This window comes from Myotis brandtii, unplaced genomic scaffold (genome assembly GCF_000412655.1).
Source record: "Myotis brandtii unplaced genomic scaffold, ASM41265v1 scaffold240, whole genome shotgun sequence".
Classification (NCBI taxonomy): Eukaryota; Metazoa; Chordata; class Mammalia; order Chiroptera; family Vespertilionidae; genus Myotis; species Myotis brandtii.
The window spans coordinates 2,507,680-2,534,938 of record NW_005359064.1 but is presented as its reverse complement, the minus strand read 5'-3'; the positions used below and the strand labels follow the sequence as shown (position 1 = coordinate 2,534,938).

General features: G+C 38.4%; 1 protein-coding gene across 1 annotated transcript in view; it reads left to right on the top strand.

Moving 5' to 3' along the window:
- The window catches only part of PIEZO2 (piezo-type mechanosensitive ion channel component 2), a 290,522-nt gene that overhangs the window by 231,226 nt on the left and 32,037 nt on the right, over window positions 1-27,259 (top strand). The window contains exons 29-36 of the mRNA XM_014540247.1: window positions 879-968; window positions 3,541-3,662; window positions 4,676-4,747; window positions 8,976-9,082; window positions 14,057-14,171; window positions 16,662-16,721; window positions 21,350-21,516; window positions 22,053-22,219. Coding sequence (XP_014395733.1) covers window positions 879-968; window positions 3,541-3,662; window positions 4,676-4,747; window positions 8,976-9,082; window positions 14,057-14,171; window positions 16,662-16,721; window positions 21,350-21,516; window positions 22,053-22,219 — 900 coding nt within the window. The remainder of the gene's footprint in view (window positions 1-878; window positions 969-3,540; window positions 3,663-4,675; window positions 4,748-8,975; window positions 9,083-14,056; window positions 14,172-16,661; window positions 16,722-21,349; window positions 21,517-22,052; window positions 22,220-27,259) is intronic.

Genomic DNA, 27,259 nt, shown 5'->3' with positions numbered 1-27,259 from the left:
TTCCTCTGTCACCGAGAAAGGGTATCCACAGGATAGGTGGCGGGAATCTGAGCAAATACTTGCTCATGACTTATGTTCTCTCTGGGAAGTAGGAAGCTAGGCCATTTACTAGGAGTGAAGAGCCATTGGCAGAATTCAGGATTTGAGAAAAGGGTAAGAAGTGTGAAATAGCCACTGGAGGGGAGCAGACAAGCTTCCAGAGAGTGCGGTGCAGTGGCTAGTCGGCCAACCATGCGTTTCTGCACCTCTGATGATAGCCCGTCCAAGCACAGGGCTGGCACACCACTGAGATTCTGCAGAATTGCCATATGCCAAGCGATTGTGACCTGTGACGATGGGACAGAGTTGAGGATATTAAGAGAGGTTGATGAGATCTATGGGGACCCTTAAGTTGGCTTGAAATGTGAGAAAAAGCAGAAGGGAGGGGAAGGATAAAAAGAATAGAATCAAAGAGGCAAGAGGCTGAAAACCCAGTTGATGGGGCTTGCAATTCAACTTTGCACTCGTCCCATCTACTCAATACTTATGTACTGAGTGGAAAACCAATCTGAACTCACTCTTGCAAGTGTTCCCTAGTGGAACAACTAGAATAAGGTCAGGTGAGTAACCTTAGGTATAACGTTCTGTGGGACAGGTTTGAAGCAGCACATGGTTTTTCATGTTTTAAGAAACACAAACCATTTTAGTTTCACTGATCTCTCAAGGTTGTGAGCAGCCACGCCGTCCTGGGGGAGGTTGTACCATGTTTGTCCACTCAGAAGGGGCCAGGAAACTTCAGTCTACAGCCCAACAAGAAATGTTTTCGAACCCTTGTAGTTATTTTAGGGGTTCTATATTATTAGAAATACTAATTTGTTCTGTTTCCAATTTTCCTTTAGAGGGGCTGAACTTTTCCAGGCCACAATTGTAAAGGCTGTGAAAGCAAGAATTGAGGAAGAGAAAAAGTCAATGGATCAGCTGAAGAGGCAGTAAGGATGCTTTCTTTTCCTCTCCTCTGTTCCTTTTAGTGTTGGTTGGTATGATCCCATTCAGACACTCTCAGCTCTCTCTCTAGAACAGCGGTTCTCAACCTGTGGGTCGCCAACCTGTGGGTCTCGACCCCTTTGGGGGTCGAACGACCCTTTCACTGGGGTTGCCTAAGACCATCGGAAAACACATATATAATTACATATTGTTTTTGTGATTAATCACTATGCTTTAATTATGTTCAATTTGTAACAATGAAAATACATCCTGCATATCAGATATTTACATTATGATTCATAACAGTAGCAACATTACAGTTATGAAGTAGCAATGAAAATAATTTTATGGTTCGGGGTCACCACAACATGAGGAACTGTATTAAAGGGTCACAGCATTAGGAAGGTTGAGAACTACTGCTCTAGAAGCTCAACCCCCTGAAAAATTGATTCACAACTTCCCAGGTATTTACTGGTGTGCCTGATAGGCTGGACATGGAAGTCATTAAAAAGAAAGTTGGCTACATTGTGTTAGAAAGGGAGCCGGCTTGGATAAGACCAATGTCAAGGCTTAGTTTGGTTGCTTACTTTGATAACTTGAGCGAGTCATTCACATTCTCTGGATTTTAATTTTCTGCTTTAAATTAGGGCTGACAATTCTCCCTGAGGTTTTTAGAAAGATTAAACAAGGTAATGAATGAAACAGCGCCCTTCACAGTGCCAGGCACTTGGAGTAAATGATCATCATACCTGTGGGTTAAGGGAATAAATGCAGAGTTCTGGCTCTGGAAGGATCTTTAGAGATAATATAATCCAGTCTCTTCAGGAAGAAACTGATGACCCACAGTATTAGATCATTTAAAATTCACAACTAACTAGAGGCAGCACTAGAAATGCAACCCATCCTTCCCTATATTCAGTTCAAGACCTTTTCCAATAGAGCATCCTGGAGAAGTTGAGTCATGGACTGACTTCACCCAAGAAATTTGAGAATTTTGAATTCCAGGGGGTTTTGTTTGTTTGTTTATTTTTGGCACATTGTAAAGAATTTTCTTCGAGTGAGATTTCCAGCAATGAGTGGAACTTCTGAGGGTCAGTAGCCCTTCACATTTGGAGGGCAAGTTTAAGAGCTGACAGCCTAGAAGTCAGCACACGAGAAAAATTCCCTGAGTTTGCTTAAACTAGTTCATTGCATTCTGACCTCATTTTTACCCATGCAAAAATATTTGCTAGTACAAATTACACGTGTTCCATGGCATGGTTATTTTTACACTCACATATATGAGCTATATAGTGTGATACAGTGTAACTGTTGCTAATGTTGTTTCTAAATACCTAAATCGGGTCTAGAGAAATAACAAATTTGGACCCACATTTAGAATGTGTTCCCATAAGTGAGGCCTGTTACTGTAATTCACTTCACTGAATTTTTTCATTTGCTTAAGTGATAGAAGGTCAGAATAAAAAAGAATGAAGACAGTGATCATTGCAAAAGATAAACTGAAAATGTTTTAGCTGCACAAAGGAGAAATGGTGCTTAAACCAGTTCTTGAGCAATATATCCAGAATTGTAAAAAACTGAATTAAACAATGAAACATTTCAGGAGGGCAGACCTAGGAAATAGAGTTCAACATTGCAGTTTCTAAATAGACTTCCTAAATAAGCACACAAAATAAAGGTACTAAGTCAATAATTAAAGATTCAGTAATACATTTGTCCAGAACCAATAAGAGATTAGATTTGAAATAGAGAAGAAGCATATGATCTAGCAAAATACTTATTAACATTTTATGAGCGACTTGCTATTTACAACAGTTCTCACATTCACATATTTTTGTCATTTGATGTTCACAACAACCATGTAAGGTAGACAGATATTATTTAAAAATGCAAAACCTGGGAGAATAAAGGACTTCATATTTCACTAGAGGCCTGGTGCACAGATTCGTGCACTGGTGTGGTCCCTCAGCCTGGCCTGAGTCCTCTCTCAATCAAGGACCCCTTGGGGGATGTTGGAGAGCTGGTTTTGGCCCAATCCCCACAGGTCAGGCTGAGGGACCCCACTGGTGCATGATCAGGGCCAGGGAGGAACCGTGGGAGGGCTCCAGGGGGTGTCCGGCCCGTCTCACCCAGTCCCTATCAGCCAGACCCCAGCAGCAAGCTAACCGAATACTTGGAGCATCTGCCCCCTGGTGGTCAGTGTGTGTCATAGTGACTGGTCAAATGGTCAAACAGTCAGACACTTAGCATATTAGGCTTTTATTATAGTATAGGTTAATATGCTGCATTCAGACAGCTATGGTACACGGTATAAGTAGACATAAAGTATTACATATCAAACTTTAGCAAATTATTATCAGTCATATTATTAAGGCTTGCATCTGTGTAGTAAAAATTAGCGTAAGTATATAAAAAAATGGAGATACTTGTTTCTAATAAGAAACCATTCACAAGTCCAAAATATCGACCACTGTGTTCATGCTTTTAGATATGTACATAAAAGTGTAAACCCAAAGTATGATCATAGGATAACTGCGGGCGTGTTCTTGGCATTGCTGATGCTCTTGCATCTTTCAGGATGGATCGCATTAAGGCCAGGCAACAGAAATACAAAAAGGGTAAGGAGAGGATGCTGAGCTTGACCCAGGAGTCAGGGGAAGGCCAAGACATCCAAAAACTCTCTGAAGAGGATGACGAAAGTATGTCGAGACATTTCCCTCTTGCTCAAGTACTTTAATATTGAATAATAGCATGATATTGGGTAGGGCTGTAAAATAATGTTAATTTTCATTTTGCCAATATTATCAATGTATTTTTTAACTTGACAAGTTTAAATTCCGTTGTGAATGGGATACCTTTATTTGTTTCATGAAGTACACATTTAATGAATCCATGACTTTACAAGTATCTTCTCTTCAGCAAAACAACTTAAATCAATATGTAACCTGCCTTCTGATTCACAGATGTGTTTCTGAAGGAATTGGGCATAAATTTGCTTAATTTATTCCTTTAGGGAAGATAGTTCAGATATGCAATCTACTGTAATCTTTGGTTTCTATGAATATTATATGAAAACTAAGTATATATGCATATTTTATGTGGTGTCTAAATAATGGTAGTTAAAGTATCATTTAATGATATTTATATTTAAATTTATTCATGATATCTAATGATAGCTATATTATACCCAGCAAAGTTGAAAAGGTCTTCTTATAAATGTTTGTATGCTTTTTTATTTAGAGGGAATGAAGAAATAATGCATGATAGTATCTATTAATCACTAGTAAACATATTTTTTCAACCATATATTCAAATAATCGCAAGAAAAATGTCTGACTATAGGAACATATGGTTTTAACAAATTATTTGCCACTGAATTGTGCTATAAATTTTGGGTGATGCTTTTTCTGTTGATTCAAAAAAAATTTAGTGTGAAATGCATTTTTGACAGACAATACCTTTTTAAATATTTTTTCTGTTACTAAAAAGAAAATGGAAATGTGGCATAATGTGAATAGAACACAGTATTTACCTTGTGAAATCAACTGCTAATACATGTAAATTTTTCAGATTCCGTATAGTTCCTTTTCCTGACCTCTGATGTACTTTTGCAACTTATCTAGATTTTGACAATTGAGTTGTTTTTAGCATGGTTTTCAAAATTTGTTTTCTCACTTTGTAAGAATTAATATTTGGACATATTTTATTTTAGGAGAAGCAGACAAACAGAAAGCCAAGGGCAAAAAAAAGCAGTGGTGGCGGCCTTGGGTTGATCATGCTTCCAGTAGGTTTTCTCGATCCTCTTACAATTTCGTCAGTTCTAACCCTTATATCCTTGACCAGAATTCAGGCGTCCCCATGGCCTGTGTGTTTTCATGCATGGTTTGATCCTTGTGACTTGATAGGGGGTCGGAGTATAGGAAAACTGAGATATGAATGACTCTCTGAGCCTGTATACAGAATCTTCCAGAGAAATTAGTGATTACATGCTGGCTGAAGAAAGCCAAGCTTGATCACCATTTACGGGCTCAGAAAGGAAAGAATCATTGACTGCTATGTTATCCACTTCTGAGGTCTAGAGTCCTGCTGATGTGTATTTGTTTTATGGCTTAAAACCCTTAATAAAAATAAGTTTCTGTGCCTCCTGGGACCCTGATTTAAGGATAATCATTATGTTCACAGTGTTTGCGACCCTCTTGTAAGACACTAGGCTAGGCGTGGATGCCAATGAGCCTCCCCGACCCTCATTCCCAGAGCTTAGATTTTATAGGCATGCGAGGAATTTTTACACTTTATTAAATATAAAAATGAGAACAACTTAAAATGAATTTACGTTTTAGTTCTGCCTCCTCCCTAGTTTTCAAAAGGCTCACAGCGTGTGGCCTCAGAGCACCTGCAGCTCAGCCAGGACCAGTTAAGAGGAGTCAGAAAACAGTTTTGAAAAGCAGTACTTGATAGCCACATGGAATTAGTGCTTTTCCCTCCTGAGCATAAAAAAATAATGAGGAATTATGGTACTCTGTGGCTATATTTGTTCTGCTTGGCAAAAGAACTATCTATCACCCAGTATTGGCCAACGGTATTTTAATGGAATGATCCCTTTGAATCCAGCCCTCTTTAAATGTATTAGAAATTAAGGAATTATTAATTATTTTGAAAATTACTAATAATATCTTCAGTCTTTTATGTCTTGTTCTGTGTTTTAATAACTGTAGCTAATATAATCAGACAAGGGATATCATCAAGGCTCATTCCATCACATGATGATTGGAGAGACTCCACTAGTGGGATATTTAGAATCAGTAGAGAATCAAATTGATCAGAATCTTTTCCCGTATTTAATTCCTAGTGTCACCTAAGACACTGGTATTAGCTTCTCTGATTCTAGAAATATTTTTTTTAAATCGGTAAACCAATTTAATAAAGCAATATTCAAAATTTGCTCAGTATGTGTGGATGTGAATAAATTTAATCCCAAATATTGAATTTTAGCATTGTGGCAGAAAAAAAAATCCATCTGTTGTAAAGAGTTTATTTTATTTTCTGCCCAAGTCAAAAGGCAAAATTCAAGGTGAAATTCTCTGTGACTCTAATTTATTGCCCATTGACATGTTAGTCATGCTGATAATCTAACAATGATTACACTGTGTGCCCATTTCTATCAAGTCACAAGTAAACTATGCCTATCTTTCTGTTTTTAAGGGGTTCTTTGCGAGTTTAAAGAGACCTATCCATTTCAAAGTTGTGCCATACTAAATGTTTTGTTTTTTCAGCTGGGATAAATTCCCATTGCAATCATTATGGTTGTGTTTCCTTTCTCATCTAAATGTTGCATTTTGGAAGGATTTGGATATGGTCTTTGATAATGATCTTACAAGTTGGGAATAATTTAAAGAACTTCCTATGAAGGGTATTGTCTTTAGATTTTCTGATTCATTTCACCCTCATTATATCAAGTTCTTAAAGACTGGTATTAAACTAAATGTGCCTCGTTACAATACCTTATGATGCAATAATGCATGAATGTGTGCTATTCATAGGTTGGAATCATATTCTGAGCATGGTGTTAAATTTTTTTCTACAAAATATATTTTCTTTACAGGCTTTTGAGGGAAGGAAAGGAATGAACATGTGATTTATTTTATATACTATGACATGCTCCAAAACTTATATTCAGATCTGGAAGCACTTTATTGAAAGCGCTATTTCTCTAAAAGTCACTGGGCTTCCAAGTAGATATTTCTTAGTGGTGTCAAGCATAAAAATAAGTGTAGTTGGAATACCCTTGTGTAAATCCATTGGCAGTATAATAATGTTGCTGTGTTGTTCATATTATTGGTAAGCATTCGAGATCTTAACATAGACTGCAGGTGACAAACCTCCCACTTCCATACCTATGTGCACACATGCGATTGCATCATTGCTGTTCAATGATACCTTCCATTTCAGTGTAGTGTGTCTTCTTGTCACTTTAATCCTGTCTAAATCAATGCCAAGTCTTACTTTATATTTAAATATCGGAAATAAAGGGCCCATTTTGGGAGGATGGGATTTTAAAATTTATTTTCATGCTTAGTTGTTCAGTAATAACATTGGCATCCATAATACGTATATGGACACAGGCTGGAGGCAGGATCTCTATCTGCACTAACAAAGGCATATGTAAGAGCTCTACTCATTATTAGCAGATAGCACTGAAGAAAATATTCTCTGTTATTTTCCTAGTTTATGTCAATAACATTTTGTAAAGAATAGAAAATATTTAACATTTTTCTTTTTGTAATGTGTTTGTTCTACCTCTCACATACAAATCGGTAGTTTTTCAAATTACAAAATCAATGCTATGACTACCTGAGGGCTCACAGTGTCCTCATGGATAAAGTTATAGAAGGTATGATTGAATACAATTTAAGCTACTGTTGATTTTAGAGACTATAATGAGGGTAAAATGCTCAATCTGATACTCTGTTTTTACCAAATGACCATGTGACGTACAGTCCATGTAACTTTCCTGCAAATCTCTGAGCTTACATTGAGGCATTACTTTAATGGTCTTCTCACTGTCAAACGTAATGCTGTAACTTTGGTTTGTTCTTGCTTACTCTTACCTTATGTTATATTGCATTTATTTCCTCAGGCCTTGACCCAGTACTCTGGGCCTGGTTATTTCTTCAAAATAAAAATAACAAATCACAGTGCTTCTGTTCAAGGATATAAGGCCCAATTCATTCCCTCTGCGTCTTCATGGATGGAGGCCTCAGATACGTCTGAAATCATGGGCAAAATTATTTACCTTTTGACCATGTTAGTGATATTCAAGCAACTAATTTTAAACAAGCCAAGGTTTTCCATTACCTTGCAATGTTTAAGTCCAAAATATAACTGGACACATCATGTTATGTTATCCAAAAGAAAACTCAGCATTTGAAGTCTTGAACATAACTTGAAAGTATTAATGTTTTCCTGCAAGGATGGTACAGTTCTTGTAGCATCAGAAATATATATGCTGGGTCTCTTTTCTCTGATAAATTTAAAATAACAATCAAACTGATAAAAAATGTGATCTTCAAATTCCTATAAATCTCTGGACATTTTAGCTCTCTCTAATCCTAACTCTTAGCACAGCAATATGTTCTTGCAGGGAAAGTATTAAGCAAGGCAAGGATGATCTATACTGTTTGTGCTTGGTGTCTTATGCTCAGTACAGGTCTCCTCAGATTTCAGTAAGTGACTGGGGAGTTCCTGGTTGACCAGAAGTCTGACAGCACTAAACTGTACGGACCATGTCTGCCGTGCCTCAGTCTGTCCCATGCTCTGTGTAGAAACAGCCAGAGTGGTGGTGGTGGTGGTGGCATTATTGTGGTTGTGTTCTTTTTTAATGTTGCCCACCCATTTTTTCCTCATGGCAATGTGTTATTTTTTTAAAAATCAACTCTTTCAAATGTCTTGCCATATTTGTGCCCCTTGTGTGACGTGTGGGGAAGCCAGGTCTGCACAGTATAAAGTGAAGTAGAAGACTGGTGACACGGATTCTTGGTCCTGAATCTTCCTGATTGGTTTTCTACAACAGTTTGGACCCATTCAGACAACACCAAGCCTTCCACTTTACTTCAGCCTTGTCTAAAAGACCAGAATTGCTGAATTGCAAAATAGTTTTCAGTTATTTTGGTCATCTTGGTAACAAAACTGGTTGCTGCAGAGTTGATCTGATACATCTGTATAACATTTACAACGAAGAAGGAAGAAAATACCAGATCAACCCAGTAGTGGCCAATTCTCTTACATAGCACAGACAAGGCCTTCATGCTCTGTAGACTCAGTCATGCCAACAACACGTAGCATAGCCCAGAATGAATCCTCTTCATCTCTTGTTTTTTTCCTCTCTATCAATGTCTCTTGCTGTGGTCCTTTTATGGGCAATTTATGTGTATCTTTGGGGGGGATTTCATTAATAATCCCCCGATTATCTTGTATCTCTTTCAAGAAGTAAGTAAATATTTTGTTTTGCTTAGTGGTCAGGAGTGGAGACTATTATTTGTTTGAAACGGATAGTGAAGAGGAGGAAGAAGAAGAATTAAAAAAGGAAGACGAAGAACCTCCAAGAAAGTCAGCTTTCCAGGTAATTATGGGATTTGGGAAATCATGTTCTTTGCTAATTGAGTTTTGGGTGTTTTTTTTTGACAGATCGTGCTTAAAAGCCTAGACTTCTGCCTTGTTCATATGTGTTAGAGCCCTAAGCTTCTGACCTACATCTGAAATTGTTTTTTCCTCATTAAACTAATGCTGCTTGCTCTCAGCATTGCCATAGTTTCTACTACACAAGAACACTGTTCCAGTCGGGTCTTCATTCACTTGTATCCAAAATGTTTCTGAAGCTACCAACAAAAACATTAAACTTCCTTAGGTGAACTTTATTTTTCTGTTGCAAGTGGGAGGTGAAGAAGACTTCTCTGTCCTTGCTTTGGATTACTTGAGTGAACTTATATTTCAATATGTAGATAGTTGATCATGCTTTGTTTGAAAACAAGTGGTCATTTAAATATTGCTTTGTTTTGAAAGTCAGTTTTATTTATATTGCTAATGATTTGAGAAGTTATTGAAACAATAAAAGTATCTAGCACAGCTCTGATTTTTTTCCAACTTAACTGCCCTTTTCTCTCCAGAACTTGCTGCACCAGTCTCAGTTGTATAGCTCATTAGCCTAAGTATAGTGTACCCAGTGAATGTTTAGGTAATCAGTGCTACCTAAACATGATGATTTGTCGGAAGAGTTACATATGGAATGAAAGCTTGATATAGATTTATATGTATATAGACTTTAGGAAAGAGCCACATATTAGGAGTTAGTTTTCATTGGTTATACTACAAGCACCTAGAATTACATGTTGTGTCCTTGAAGAGGCTATTGTCAGTTTGCTGGCCAGATCTTCTCAAGCTGGCAGGTTACATCCACCCGTTTTCCCAGTGACACTGAAGAACTAAATTATTCATGGAGACACCTTGCTCTGATGCTTTCTCATTGGCCCCCATTGCTAACCTAGTGTGTTTCCAGATGACTGTGTCTGTGTGCATGTGTGCAGCTGGCTTGTCAAATACTAACGACTTGACTTGTTTATTTTTGTTCTAATGACTCTTGTTCTAACTCATCATGCAGCAAAGGAGAGACCGAGGTCGTCTTCACTATTTTCATGGATTATGTGCAACGTTTGACTATCTTCTTTCTTTCTAACATGAGCACACTTTTATTCTAGCTTCAGTGACTGGCACATTTGAGCCTAGTTGGTGTAATTATAGAGACAAACTCATGCTGACATCATATATTAAATTACTAGTTTTTGTTTTTTTTCTACTAACTACTCTTGCTTTGTCCTTCTTTGTAGAGAGCTATTGGGAAGTTTGCATCAGCCATTTTAGCCTTGCCAAAGTCTGTCATTAAACTTCCCAAAACTATTCTTCAGTATTTAATCAGAGCTGCAAAGGTATTTGATGTTTTACTGGTGTGTGGTGTGTGACCCTCTTGCTCTGTAGATCTTTAGACAAGCAGACCCTTGTTGCTACATCTGCATTTTCCCTGTTCTATAGATCGAGCAATGAAGGAATTCTAAGAATTTAAAATGTTAGACAAAGTTTTCCATAAAAAGTTCTGAGAAGCCAAATTTCATATTATTTGATTCTCGTTTTTCCATTGACACCAGAGCCTATCGAAAAGTAGGAAGAGAAAATGCAGATATACATCTATTTCTGTCCTTTTTGTAGTTTTGTCTAAGTCACATCTCACTTGAAAAGGGTCATATCTGGTTGCATGCATCAGTTATGATGTGTGAAAAGTATAATTTTTCTCAGAAAGCTGGTTAAATTACGAGTAAGCCAATAAAAGATTCAGTTTGCTCCACCTCCTTCCTGACTTCCTATCAATTCTCCATCTTCCTAAATTGGACATCGTTTTCCATTTCTCACTGGGAATTCAGCACACCTCCTCCCTAGACGGTGCTGCTGTGTGCAGTCCGCGCAGCTGCTCCTTCCCAGGTACTGAGCTGAATAACTGTTCATATCCAGCTACCTGTGCTGTCGTCCCTTCATTACTGAAAATCATAGGCAGTGAGTTACTCTTGTTGTACTTGAAAGAAAGCTGTTTCTCTTGACTTAATCTGAGGCAAGCACGAAAACGCTTAGGTCTTTATGCTCCTCGGTGTTAAGCAAATGGTTTGGATAATGACCAAGACCGGTGTTTCTCCCAGTTCACTTGAGGATCTTATTTAAATGCAGGTTATTTAAATTCAGCAGGTCCTGGGTGGGATCTGAAATTCTGTATTTCTCTCAAACTCCTGGGTGAAGTGCAAGCAGCTGGACCACCTTGAGTAGCAGGATCTACTCTAGGTCCCTGCATTTTAGTTTAATATTCACCGTTGCCACTTCCCTCGCATTCTTTCTTCTCTATTCTATGAGTCTCTCCATCCATGTAAAAGAATTTCTGTGAAAGATTACAATGTAACTATCTTACTATTTTTTAAATCCTATTATTTAAAAAATCTCTTCTTACAGACAACATAAAGAACGCCCTGGACCACACCTGAATTACAGGGCAGTTTATGAAATTTAACCAGTTTCAATTAAGGATCTTCTATGTCAATGAAGTTCTCTCCTGTTCTGTGAAAGATTACAATGTAACTATCTTACTATTTTTTTTAAATCCTATTATTTAAGAAATCTCTTCTTACAGACAACATAAAGAAAGCCCTGGACCACACCTGAATTAAAGGGCAGTTTATGAAATTTAACCAGTTTCAGTTAAGGATCTTCTATGTCAATGAAGTTCTCTCCTGTCTTAAAGATTAAATTCTTTTTTATATAATAAGTGTTCTGTAAAATGAATTCCATTTTCCTTAATAATGCATAATAAAATTTAAGAAAAAAATGTAAGATAAAGTTGGGAATCCAGTGGCAGTGCAGTTTGGAGAAGCCAGAGGTCAATAAAGACATTTCCATGCATTTTCTACTTATGGTGAGTGGTAGTCAGGTCTGATTCCCTAGGGAGGCCCATCAAATGGATGGTAGCTACAGCCACCAAGTAAGAATTGAGAAGTTTCAGTAAGAAAATTCCATTCCTTGACTCAGTAAGAAATGGGATGTTTCCTCCTCCACCTTCATTATCAACTTTTTCCTGACACAGTTGGACTGAAGTGAAACTGACCCTCTGTTAGATGTTTCTGGAACTCTAAAATATTTGTATTTCTAAATATCAGCATTAAGAGAATTTACCTACAAATAAAGAATGTCATATGATTCTTTCCCCCTCCCTTCTTCCCTCTTATTTGCATTATCTAAATTCTTATTACAGTAAGAAATTCTTACAATATTACAGTAGTCTTAATCATTTAGGTGTCATATGTAGAACCAGTAGTTCCCTTTAAACACAGTCAATTTCAGTGGTCCTCACCATTTCCCTAAGACCTCTTCAGTCTAATCAAAGCACCTCCTCTTCTTCTCACCCTCCAGCCCAAAGGTTTCATTTTCTTCTGAGGAGAAAAATGTATCCAGTTGTGCACTTAAAACATTTGCAGATCCTGAATTTTTTTATTTTTTATTTTTGGGATTCTTGCATTCTCTAGAAAGAGGATTCTAATAACTTTTAAAAATAAAATGTCACCATATTTTGCTCTTAAGCTTGAAATTTTATTTACATTTGGCAGAATAGATTTTTTAAAAGAATCAATGCTTTGTGGAAGCAAGTTTGCTTATTAATGAGATATTCTTGCTAGACTTCCCAATTAACATGCTCAATAAACATCCACCATAAATTCCTTTATTTGATCCTTCTTCGAATTTCAGTTTATCTCATTTTTTAAAAATATTTGGGGCATAAAATGGGATTTTTTTTTTTGCCTCCTGGGTTTTTTATTTAGAAATAAAAAATAATAACATATTTACATTAATTGCCCTTAAGATTCAGATTTCTACCAGTGACAAGTCATGTTCTTTCTTAATAACCTATGACCTTTACATTTCTATATATGGAAACATTGAATCCCTCTTAAGTTTTTAAAATATATTTTTATTGTTGATAGTACTACAGTTATCTCTTAAATTTTACTGACAACGCAGTGCCCATGGTTTCCTTAAACAGTGCTTTTCAAAGATCCCAGAAATCTGAACATTACATACAATAAATTGAAAGTGCCTGGGTCTCCAAGCGACCCTGCAAAATATTCCTTTACCTCTCTGATGAGAACAGAAAACCCAGCTTCCCTGAGACCCAGGTGTGTCTGCGGGTGCATGAGGCGCATGCCTGCTTGGCTTCGTGGTTCTAGGTGGCTGACTTTGTATATCAAGGTTTTCTTTTTGTTCCTTCTGCATGACTCTCAGTGGGCGGGCTGTTCATCATGGGTCTATCATGGTTATCGGTTATAATAATATACTATTGCAACTATTTTCAGCTCTTGAATGAAAATGACAAAAGGCAACCAAAAACTCAAGTTTTCCTTCCATACCATCTGCAATAACTTCTTAATCTTAATATCACAGTATTTTTCCTCTCCAAATACTAATCAATTTGCAAAGCCCTTTCTCAAGTTGCTGGTAATAGCTGTTATTCACAAGGGAAGGTATCAAATGTGCAAAACTGTTTCCCAGCGTAAGCCAGTAAAAGATGCTATTTTGTTTTTTACTCAGAGTTTATTTATGATGGAAGAACATTACTCTATTGATACTTAGTGAGACCTCCAGTTTATTCCATTGTGTGTAATGGGAAAGATCAATAGTTAAGTATCACAAATGGTGGTAGTACCGGGGGAGCTGGAAAAAAAATGCTGGTTTGTATATACCCAAAGTTTCTCATGATTGTCTGTGATACCAAATGAAATATATTCCTACAAATCTGTTTCCATCTATTATTTCATGATAATGAAAATAGCACAGGTCAGCTCAGCATTTGAAAGAATATGGGGGTGGGAAAAGAAAGGATATTGGAGATGGTATTTAGTTTGTGTTGGCAGAAAAAATAATGTTTCCAAAAGTCAGGAAGCTTGGTGTTGGTCTCTTTTCTTTTAATTAAATTATTAAAAAGCCAGAAAATAATTGAACTTTCTCCCTTCAGTTTGTTTATCAAGCCTGGATTACTGACCCTAAAACAGCACTCCGACAGCGGCGCAAAGAGAAAAAAATGTCTGCAAGAGAAGAACAGAAAAGACAGAGAAAAGGATCTGGGGAGGGTGAGTGTCCTGGGGTGCAGCTCTAGCCACACTCTGCATTTCTGTGGCCTTGAATACAACAGAGGGACTGCAAAGGACAGAATCTTTGGAGAAATCAAATTCTTAAATTCCAAAGAGTGCAAAGACTTTTACTTGTTCTTAATTGCTTGTGTCTGACACTTGGAAGAAATTAAAACATGAATTTAAGTTAAGATGCATTTATAAAATGGGGGAGAGAGGCAAAATAAACCCAAAGAAAGTCTGTAGAAAGAAAATAAATTTATTTTGAGAGAGATATTAAGTGATAGAAAATAAATATAAGACAAGACCTTATCAATAAGTTAAAAGCTGTTCTTGGAAAAAAGTAATAATAAAGATGAACCTTTGACATTTGATCATGAACCAAAAATGGAACATAACTACCAATGCCATATTCAACATTAAACTGCTGCATTTGAAGGCATATGAGAGAAACACATTTCTAAGGTGGGGGGTGGGGTTGGGAATTTCATACCACAACAAAACACACCAATAGCAAAGTTAAAGTGCAGTAGGGGCACTCAGGAAAAACATTTTCATTATATAAATCAGACTGAAGATTAGTATTTAATATAATAAGATTCCAAAATATCAGTAAAAGAAAAGTTCAACCCAATGGATCAACAAATATGAAAACAATTCACAAATCAAAAAAAAAAAAGGGGGAAATGGCCTTTTAAAAGGAGCTCGGCTTCACTAGTAACATGAGAAACACAAACTAAGCCTTTTGATATTTTGGGTTTTTAACCTATGGGATTGGCAAGAAGCTAAACATTTGATAACACAGGAACTAGTGGGAAGTTAAGTGCTTTTGCAAAGTTGTCCATCCACTTTGAAGAGAATGTGTCAATATCTGAGGACATTTTAAGTGTACAATCCTACCAGAGATCAGTCCCACTTCTAGGTGTGTGGCGTAACCTGAAGCAGGATTTGCACATGTGCACAAGGACACCTGGCTAAGAGTATTCATCAAACATTATTTATTAATAACAAAAATTTAGAAACATCTTAAATGCCGACAGAAAGAAGGAGATCCAAGTAGATTATGTTATCATTATATAATGGAATACTCTTCAGTAGTTTAAAAAATGAGATGGATTACTTTGAACTGATTTGGAGAGAAGTTCCTGACAAATGTTAAATGAAAAGCACGATGTTGCAAAATGGCATACGGATTATGCAACCATCTATGAAACAAAGGAAACCTCAACATAATATTTTGCATTTAAATGGGTTCGTATAATAGTGTGTAAATGCAAGAGAAAGATCAGGAAGAAAACTTAGAAAATTAATAACAGTGCTTGCTTCTGGGGGAGGGGTGGAGAGACTGAGATTAAGTGGTGTGATTAAAGAGAACTTTAGGCTTATCTAAATTCTTAAATTTTTGTGCTTTACAGAGAAAATATATACATAAATTCTTTGTGAAATTAAAAATATATTTTAAAATAAAAAAAACATAATTTTTAATGGAGCTCTAAATAGAAACACCTCTCTCCTTTTTTACCATTCTGCCCCCTGCTACCTCCTGGTAACTTTAATTTTATTTTACTTTCTTGGTTTAATAAGACAAAATTAAGACAGAGCTGATGTAAGAAGACATCAGGCAAGAGATAAATGCACAGTCTGCCCTGGACACCCATCTACTGAGCTACCAAATCTTCACAACATGTTGTGTTCACTCCCCACTCCCACTCCTTTCTCATGGGCCTGCACATATGTGTGCAAGCACGGTTTCCCTTGTTTCTCAAAAGTGAGTTCATGCCATACAAACTGCTCTTGCATGTTCATTAGTAATGTATTGTGACCATTTCTCCAATTAAGTATTCACAAATCCATAGCCTCCTTTTTTAATAGCTGCAAAATATTCTGTGATATGGATATGCTTAATTTACTCAACTATTACATCACGAATGGACAAAAGTTTGCTTCCAGATTTCTGCTGCAATAAACAGTGCTATCATAGACATCCCTGAACAAAACTCCATATGTAGTCGGACTTATCTGTGTATTTAAATGCATAGCAAAAGGTCGGGAAGGACATGCATTGTCCACAGAATACATTATTTAAAGTGGGATTACTGGGTTAAATGATGTGCTTTTTTTTTTTGGCTTTAATAGGTAAATTATGTTTCAGTAATTTACGCTCCCGTGAGCAGAAGTGTGCACTTCCCTGTATCTTTATCCCCCATGATGTATAGTCTTTCTACTATTTGTCTTTCTCTGGGATGATGAAAGGTTTTCATTTTCATTTGAATTTTCCTAACTAATAAGACTGACTATATTTTATTTTCTTGGTATCCGTGATTTTTGTTCTGGATGCCATGAATTCTTACAACTTTTCCCCAGGAACTCTTCAGATAGGCAGAATATCTGAAATTTAATTTTTAAGATTTATTTTAATCCAGAAGAGTAGGGTGGCATTTAATATACTCTAACTGAATCTAACTCGTGTTAATTGAACACACTTGACAGGTCCTATGGAGTGGGAAGACCAAGAGGATGAACCAGTCAAAAAGAAATCGGATGGACCAGGTAATACAATAAATACATAGGACCAGGGAGAAATTTGAAAATGTTTCTTGCCCAATGTTTATGTAATGAAAAGCTGCCTAAAAATAATTAATCAAATACTGTTTCTGGACTATGACTAAATAACCGGTGTCCTTTGAAATCTCATCTCTAGTGAAATTGCAAAGTGACTCCTAAAAGTAGATCTGCTCCTTGCACTGTTAGATTAAACATTAATCACAGTCAGTTTATAAATTCTTTTTTCCAAGTACCTATGAAAGGAGGTGTGGGGGAACAAATGACAAATACCCCATAGAAGCCATCAGAACAGAGGAACAAAAAATATTGGCAATTAATTTTAAAGACTATAGAAAGGAGGAGTTAAGCAGTAAATAGAATTGGGGAGATGAAATGTACTCTGGAAACTTGGGCCAACTCCTCATTTTATGGTGGAAAACCAAGTCCTAATAAGTTTGCCCAGGATCCCAGAGCTACAGTCAGGGACAGAATCCCTGTCTTCTAACTCCTAGCCCCATCATGGTTTTATTTGGGTTTTTCATAGTATGGGACTAGGAGGAATATTTCTCCGTGCAGGAAAAACAAAACAAAACAAAACAAAATTCTCCAAATGAAACAAACTCAAATGCCTCTCTAGTTCTATAAAAGTGCTGTTTCCTGTGTACATTATCAGCAGGCAAGGTTTCTATGCTCTCTACTCTGGATACAAATACGTCCAAGGATGCCATCTGCTGGCTCAAAATGAGACTTCTCAAAGGTGCTCTAATTACTAGTAATACCCTCTGTGGCACAATTCTTAAACCTGTCCTCCATTTCCAGATCATTTTATTCACAGGTATACTGGCTCAAAATGAGACTTCTCAAAGGTGCTCTAATTATTGTAATACCCTCTGTGGCACAATTCTTAAACCTGGCCTCCATTTCCAGATCATTTTATTCACACATATGTGAACTCAGATCTTCTATTATTGCTACAAAGCCTTATCTATACTAATAAAAGGGTAATATGCTAATTAGGGCGGACATCTTCCAGATGTCCATCTGCACAAAGCCACAGCAGCTGTGAGCTCACCGCAGCTGTGGGCTCAGGCAGCCCTGAGCCCTGGGGCTCAGGCCTTGCAGCTGCTGCAGCCGACAGTGGCAGCAGCAGCGGGGTGTTGGGAGTGGCGCCTTCCCCTGATCAGTATGCTAATTAGGGCAGACATCTTCCAGATGTCCATCTGCACAAAGCCACAGTAGCTGCGAGGCCCGGGGCTCACAGTAGCTGTGAGGCCTGGGGCTCACAGCAGCTGTGGGCTCAGGCAGCCATGAGAACCTGGGGCTCAGGCCTTGCAGCCACTGCAGCTGGCAGTGGCAGCAGCAGCGGGGGGTGATGGGAGTGGCGCTTTCCCCTGATCAGTTAGGTTGCCTCCCACAGAGGGAGGCCAGACTGCAGCTTATTAGGACATCCCCTGAAGGCTCCTAGACTGTGAGATGGGGCAGACCAGGCTGAGGGACCCCCTCCAATACACAAATTTTCATGCATGGGGCCTCTAGTGCAATAATAATAGCTAACCCCTTAGATTTCACAACTTTGTCAGGCACTTTTCTGAGAGCTTTAGACAAATTAACTTGTTTAATCCCGGCAAAGATCCTCTTCCCCATTTAACAGTTAAGAAACTGAGGCAGAGAAAGATTAACTTTTCAAAGTCCACATAGCCACTGAGAGGTAGAGTTAAGATTTGAACCCAAAGAGTCCGAACCCAGAGTTTGTGCTCTTAATGACTATGTCCTATTGCCTCTATCATTAAAAAATAAGTAAAAATAAAAATCCGAATTTCACATTAGTTAGTGATCACCCAAGTTTATGAAGTGCATGTTATACATGTCTTCAACACAGCTATTTTAGTTTTAACATCAAGCCCACCATAAGCAAAACTGTGAAATAATTATATTTATCTTTACCATCTCTAGGGAAATAACTGTGACTAGGAGAAAAAAATAAGTTGTCAAAAATATAAGATGTTGCTAACGTTTCTTAATAGTTGTAACTAACTTCAAGTCTTCCAGCATCCAGGGGTCAAATGGCTAGAGGTTTTATCCAAACTACTGCGGGCATTGCATGCCTTGCTCAAGATCAAAACAGAAACAGGAGTGTGGGGTGGAAAGAGAAGTGTAGATGCCCCCAGGGTTCCCAGGCCTCTCTGGCTCAGAATGGCTCTCCTGTGGAATCTGTACCAGCTCAACTCCATTCAGCTTCACCAAGCAGCTGCTCCCTCCCAGGCTTCTTTGTTGAATTGAAACTACTCTCTCGTGTCCCTCCTTCCTGAAGTGTACCGCATGTAAAGCTGTTAGGTGTGACACAATTTTGCCGAGGTTTGGGGGACAGTGGGAGGCAGTGACAGCTTGCATAGCAGGACACTACTTCAAAAAGAAAGTCAGGGATCACTGTTCGCATCTGGGCAGATCTCTCACCAGCTGGTGTCTCTGGGGCCTGGCTTCACAGCCACCTGTGGCTCGGGCCCCTTCCCTCGAGGCCCTTCTCATTTAATCATCCCCCATCTCCTTTTCCAGTTTTCTTCTTAGCTACCAGCTGGCCACTACAAGGTTCTTGTTATTCCAGCAGGTAGAACTGTTTAGCTCTTCTTTGTCTCTCTTGCCCATCTCCACTCTGTCAGGAGGCCATCCCATGTAAAGCTAAGCTGCTTGTGATGTTTTTCCTTTTGAAAAGAGCAAACATTTACCTGGGAGAAAATCTGCCTTCCTCCTAGGCCACTCAATTCACAAATATATATATATATACCATTACAAAGTTAAACTGATTCATACTGTGGTGTGAGAATTAAAGTAGAGAGAGAGGATTCAAGTCACAGAGTGGTCATATCAGATTATACTAGATTCCAGGTCAGGAAACTATACCTGCCACCTGTGTTTATAAGGCTTGTTAGCTAAGGATGATTTTTATATTTTTTATGGTTGAAAAAATATTAAAAAGAAGGGTATTTCATGACATATGAAAATTATGAAACTAAAATTTCAGTATTTGTAAATAAAGTTTCATTGGAAACCCAGTCATTCCCATTCATAGACAATTCACTCGTTGTCTATAGCTGCTTACACAGGACCGCGGCAGAGTGATTCATTGCAATACAGACAGTATGGCCTGGAAAGCCAAAAGTATTTACTCTCGGGCCTTGTTCAGAAAAAAAGTTGGTTGTCCCCTGCACAAGATCATAAAGGCTAGGCTATAATCATTAATTGTAAATTCATTAAGGTTTTACTATGACACTTAAATCTTTCTTTCTTTCTCTCTTTCTTTCTTTCTCTCTTCCTCTCTTTCTTTCTTTCTTTCGTGTGGGAAGAGTGAGATACAAGTTGGATTTTTATTGGTGGTGTTTGTTTTGAATAAACAGAAAGACAATTCTTAACTCATTGTTATGTTCACTAAGTATTTGCTTTATTGTAATCACGGTTTTGAAATCCTAAAAGAAAAACTAAAATTTTTAAATGCCAAGTCAAAAGAAAGGTACACCCTAGAGGTGGTAAAGATAAATATAATTATTTCACAGTTTTGCTTATGGTGGTCTTGATGTTAAAACTAAAAGGTATATTTAGTACACATACTAAAGTTGCTAAGACCTATTGTCTCTATTATCAACTATAGAGACCCTGCTGTACATTACATCCCCATTGACCAAAATTTGGTAACGTGTCTTCAAGGATTCCTTGTATACTAGTTGAGAACTTATTGGCTTACAGGAACAAACTAGCAAGATGGTTAATATGGGAACGTTCCTCTTTTATTTTGATTCAGACCTAAAATAAAGTTAGGTCACAGCTATGGAATCTCCTCAAACCTGATCATGATCAGGAGTTCATGTTGGCTTCTCTGAGGGCTGGCGAGGCGCGTGCTGCATGGAGACACATTTGGGACAGAGTGGCAATCTGGAGCCGAGCTTATCCCCCCAGGCAGCTCTCCCAGGCGCCCCCAGGCACAGCACAGATAAGGAAGACAACCCAACTCCATCAGGAATTGCACAGCTTCTGCTGGTTTCGGGAGGGTCGATCCCATGTGCAATATTCTGTAGTCAGCACCGCTCAGTATAATTAAGAATAGTGGTATTTCAGTGGTGTACACATATACTCTCAGTACGCGTACTGAGCTCTACAGAATCATTTTAAATGATGTAACTGAACGCAACTGCAGTAGAAAGTGTCAAATTCTTACTGAATCAACAGAATTGTTTCCAACAACTATTATTACTTAAGAAAAGAAGAAACTTATAGAAAAAGAATTACAGGACCCAGTTACCTGGATAAATACATTCTGTTTGTATCCCTGTGTCAGTAACATAACTATCTTTGAAGACAATCTCTACTTTTAACCAAAAGTATAGGAATCTGTTCTGGCAGCTGTTTTGACCAAAGGTTAACAATTCCGCCCTTGCTTGGCTTGCACGTGTAGAAAGGCCCGATGTTGGTTCCCTATGCAGCAGTGGTCCCCACACCCCCGTCATGCCCAGTCGGTGCCCACTCCACATGATGCAGGGAGGCTCAAACAGGTCTGCATTTAGTAAAACACCACTGTGTACCTACGGCAAAATGGGCGATGGCATTTGTTCCTTTGACATTGTGTTTCTTTTTCTTCCTCCTAGATAATATCATCAAGAGGATATTTAATATTCTGAAATTTACCTGGGTGCTCTTTTTGGCAACCGTGGATAGTTTCACAACTTGGCTTAACTCCATTTCAAGGGAGCATATTGATATATCTACAGTTTTGAGAATTGAAAGATGCATGCTGACCAGAGAAATTAAAAAGGTAACACTCTTAGAATTATTCTCTTTGCTTCTTTACACATTATATAGATTGTGAAAATCAATATCCAGAACTCGAAGTAGTTCTTTGGTGTGCCTAATTTATAAATTAAACTTTATCACAGGTGTGTATGTACAGGGAAAAACATAGTATAGGTAGGGCTCAGTACTATCCATGGTTTCAGGCACCCACTGGGGGTCTTGAAATGCATCCCTTGTGCATAAGGAGGGACTCCCATACGCAATCCAGTATTATTAACTATAGAGACCCTGCTGTACAGTACACCCCCATGACTTACTTATTTTTCAACTGGAAGTTTATACCTTTTGACCATCTTCATCCATAAACAAGAGGGATTTCCTTTTTAGCATTAGCCAATAATATTGGGTACCATTAATGAGTTGACATCAGTCCCCAACTTCACTAGCTTTGTGTTCATCTACTCCGGTGTGCATGATAGCTGAGAATTGTCAGTGTTGATAAATGCCCGGTGGCTGCAGAGGCAAGTAAGAACTGTGGCAATGTCTCCTTCGCTGCAGGGCAACGTTCCCACTCGGGAAAGCATCCACATGTACTATCAGAACCACATCATGAACCTTTCCAGAGAGTCTGGACTGGACACAATTGACGATCGTCCTGGTGTCGCTTCAGGTGCACAGACAGCCCACAGGATGGATAGCTTAGATTCACATGACAGTATCTCCAGGTATTTCATGTTCTAAACAATGGGTTTGGTTTTGACAAAGGTACAAGAGGTGGACTTCATCAATATGAGAAATGAATGTATGAGATGAAAGTTAATCAGAACTTAACCTGGATCCCCACCCTCTTCAGGATATCTCCATTGTCCTCCCCTAGACTGAGCCAGATAAAATCAGGTATCAATAAAAAACTATTAGAAACACCTGTATGATTCATAGGCACAGGATAGTGGTTTCCAAGCTGGAGACAAATAAGAATGAACCTTCACAATGACAAAATAACTTATTTGTGTTAAGGGCTACATCTTTTACTCAATTTTAAAATGCTGCTCCACAAAGTATCTTCTATACTAGAATTTTCTGCCCTCTGTTGTTATGTTTGATCTTTTTCTTTCAGAATTGTCACTTTATGATTCATAATAAAAGTCCAAGAAGTGATTCTGTCAGCTCCCATCTTCCCTGAGTTCTGTGATCACGTGCACTGTCGCATAACATGCATTGGTCATGGGCCAGCACCAAGTCTGTGTATGGGTTACCGCATAATATTATGAGATGCATATTATCATCCCCATTTTACAGAAGACAAGAGAGGTTAAGTAACTTACCCGAAGTCACACAGTTCAAAAGTATGTATAAGCTGCCCTAGCTGGTTTGGTTCAGTGGATAGAGCGTAGGCCTACGAACTGAAAGGTCCTAGGTTCGATTCCGGTCAAGGGCACATGCCCGGGTTGTAGGCTTGATCTCCAGTGGGGGACTTGCAGGAGGCAGCCAATCCATGATTCTCTCTCATCATGGATGTTTCTATCTCTCTCTTCCTCTTCCTACCTCTCTGAAGTCAATAAATATATATTAAAAAGTATGTATAAGCAGACTCAGGATCCAAAAACCATCTAGTTCAGCTCAGAGCCCATCCTCACAACCACCATACGGTATGCCGCCTCTCATTGCCTCTTCCACACTCCAGGCCTACTTTGAAAACTGACCTGTCTTTCTTGCTGCCTATCCCAGAAAAGTCTATGAATTCTTTGCACCACAGTGTTCTAGATAGCTGCTGTCAATTGTACAGATCTAGCTTTAGTGTTAAAGCACAAGTCCTGTCTTAGGAGAAAAATGACATGCCTAAGGTAATTAGCTAGATTGAATGAATTACACCTTGTGTCCATCTTCAAATGTATCACTGAGAACATTCACATGTTTATTGTTTTTATTATTAAATATGTTAAAAAGCACCTATTCCATGCCAGGCCGTAGGCTTGATTCTGGGATAGACACATAAAGATTAAGTGTCTCTAACTGGTTGGAGTCTGGGAAGAAAGACTCACCCACAGGATTATTTGTGGAATTCTGGGTTAAAATTCCTGCTGTATAAAGACATTAGAGATGGGCTGTATTCCCACAGCTGGTTTAGAAGCTTCTGGGTTTCTCCCAGTCATACTTCAGATGCTGAGCAAGGCACCAAGCTCTACTGGACTATTTGTCCTTCACAAATACTAAATTTGTTACAAGATGAAAGAGGGGAAGGAACTAAGGCTATTTTATCAATACCAACACACCAAACCCAAAATAGGTAACAAGAAGTTGAAATTGCAACCTCAATGGGGAGAAGTCAGTAAAAAATGTTTATTTTGAAATGCTGTTTTCAGCTGATGCTGAATTGCTGTATTTTAACTTCTCCACTTGTGCCTATTCTTTATTCTAATCATCTATTTGATGTAGATCCAAAGTAATTGGTATGGAAAGATATTAAAGAGAACAACAACAAAACCCTCAAGTTTAAAATAGTACATATGTTGCTCTGGCCAGAAGGCTCGGTTGGCACACCAAAAGGTTGCAGATTTGATCCCTGGTCAGGACACACCCAGCAGGCAACCGGTAGATGTTTCTCTCTCAGATCAATGTTTCTCTGCATGTGTGTGTGTCTTTCTCTCGTTCTCTCTCTCTCTCTCTCTCCATCTTTCTCTCTCTAAAATCAATAAAAATGTATCCTTGGATAAGGATAAAAAAATAGTATACATGTTAAAACCTCATTTTTATTTAAAAAATACATGTACTCATACATATATTGATTTAAATTTGATTTTTGTACAAAAAAATTCTTCATGGATATAACCCCTCCAGTCCCCCCAAAATAGGTATTGATTCTTTTAAAATCCTTTGAGGAATAATAGATATATAGTTTTTCCTTTAATTTGGGAATAATCATCGCTTATTTATAAGTTCCAAAGGAATAGATATATTTCAGCCGTTATATATTTTTGTGAACAGAAAAAACACTTAGGACAGAAACTCTTAAGAGTTTCAAGGTCAAAACATTTATTTGCTAATTGAGATGCTGTTTAAGATGCTTTTAGTTTCTAGAATAAAATAATTGATTATTATTATAACATTGTGCGTGGTAATAAAACTTAATTTTTCATCCTATTTCTACCCACACATACACACATTTCTCAATAATTAATTTCTGAAACCGTGGGTGGTATCTGTTACAAAGTGAAAATAGGATTCTCCTTGCATGGCGAGTGCGGACAGCGCCTCCTTGTGTGTCTTCCTGAAAGCGTGCCGCAACCAGCATTTGTAAAAGGACGCTTCATTCTCCTTTGACAGACGCCACTGAGACAAAAAGTCATTGCGGTTTACATTTCTTTTTGCAGCTCATAAAGACTGTCCTGCCTGGAAGTACCCACCTTCTTAAATGTGTTCTTGCAACAATTTTTTTTGCACAGAAATACAATTTTTCCCCCACAAAATTTCAAGGGTTTTAGAAGCCTCCTGAATATTACACATGAACGTGGCTAGAGAATAATTGCTCCAGAACCCAATTCTGAATCATACTAATCAAAAAGAGCAAAGAGAATATTAGAAAGTGAACTGAAAATAAATTATCAATAAAATAAACATACATAATTTCTAAGTTAGTAACTTTTAATTGCACAATATATTCAATTACAAAATTAACTAAAATTATAAATCACAACTTAGGAGGGATAAAAATAGAAGGAAAAAAAGAACTATTTCAAAATGAAATCAAATAACTGCCCTTAAATCTAACCCATATTTGTTAAAATTACAAATATAAAACTATATCCATAATCAAAAAATTTGAGATAGAAAATATTTAAAGCCATGAGTTGCTTTTTGACAAAGACAATCAAAATATCCCCCAAATTTTAAAATGGCCAACCAATCAATAAATTTACTAGTAAAAACCAGTACCTCTAAAATTAATTTTTACTTTTTTTTCCCAACCTAAAGAAAGGGGAGACACAGTAGTGTCCATTATGCCATTGTTGTTAGGAAATGGAATTTACCTATTTGCCCTCTTAGTAATGGCTGAGCTGCATTCCTAGTTTCTTTGCTTTAGGAAACTTTCAAATCTCCAACCATTTGTCTATACTAGAGTCTATAGTACGCCATGCTGATTTCTGGGAGGGCAATAATCTTCCCTAGAAGGCATTCTGAGTGTAGAAGCTTGCTCTCAATACCTGTGTCATGGGCAGGGTCTAGTGTCCTCCCTAAGTAGGAACTCACATGCTCAGTGTGGCCCCGGCCCCTTTGCAGAAGCCCCCGCCTGGGTGGAGCCCTCCCACCTGCCACAGCTTCTGCTCCAGCATCCATGTCACCCAACTTTAGTTTGGGGCTTACAGTAGAGGAGGTTGGGGTGGGAACCTACCAAATGAATTTGTATTCCCTTTGACTTTATTGAAATAGTTATGGTTTCCATCAAATCCAGATGTAAAATAGCAATTATTTTATCGATGGTTGTTGTATAAATTCACATATCATCTGCCTTCCCAGAAAATACAGTGGTTTAAATTCCTACGAGAAACATTAGTGACATCCTAAGGATCATTCCTGGATGTGAAGGGACTGATTATCATTTGAGGAATGTCACCAAGAGGTTGCTGTGTGACCCTCCCTGCAAGGTGACAACAACCATCCATTTAGGCTTGTTTTCTGGGCCTGTTTTTATAAAGTTCCTCCCTTTCCCTTTTACATTTAAAACAGTCCTGGCTTGGGCCACAAATCAGTCACACTCCAAATAACCTGATTGCATGGGGTCTGAAGGTGGGCTGGTGGGACAACAGAACTCAATGCAGGAATTAGCAAGATAAATAGGGGTTAGAATGTGGTTCCCATGCGGAAAATCTGAGCAGTGCTGCAGGAGAGGGTGCACCGTGTCCAGCTGCCTGCAGACTCCAGAAAGGCCATGGGGTTGCACCTCTAAAAATATGAAGTGAAATACAGAAATGCAAAGAGCCAGGTCCCTCTTCTCATAAATGATGAAATTGGGACCCCAAAGAGGGGAATTGACTCATCCAACACTGAACAGCCAGTTAATGTCCATGTGGAGACTCAAGTCCAATCCTCCCTGTGTTTGTCCATATGTTTCTAGTCTCCCTTGTCATCTCCTCATGTTGTTCAGGACATGGTGACATCTAAAGGAATTGTGGCCTTCGTTTGAAAAGTCATCTCTGGGTCCTTATTAGAGACCATTGGATTGCTTACAGGCTCACCACTCTCACTTCTTGGCCCTCTCTTGGCCATGTAGTTGTGACATGCGTAGCAGGATGAGGATGCCCCACGGAGCCCTCGGGGGGCTATGTTAGAGCACCTGGAATCTGAAAAGCCCTTTAACTGGTTCCATGAGTGAGTGATTCAAATTCCTCCCCAGCCCCCAGAGGTTGTTACATCCTGAATGGTGTCCATTTCTGCCTCACAACCACTGACTGAGGGCATCGGCTGTGCAGGTTGGGCATAGAGTAGGCCTCCTAATGCAGTCACCTGATAAAGATAGATGTTCAGCTTTACAGTGTCAGCTGGGGAATCAGCATTCTGAACCACAAAGGCCTGCCCTCCTGGTTCAGCCAAGTCATTAGCATTCAAATTGGAAGACCCATATCCCAGCAACCACCCCATAGGCTCTTTGGGGTTAAGCTATATGTCTGAACTGAAATCATGTCTATGTCATAACTCTATTTACTTCTTCTTCAGTAGCATCTCAGTCCTGAATCTGCCTTCATCCCCCCCCCCCCGGCTCCCCCCCC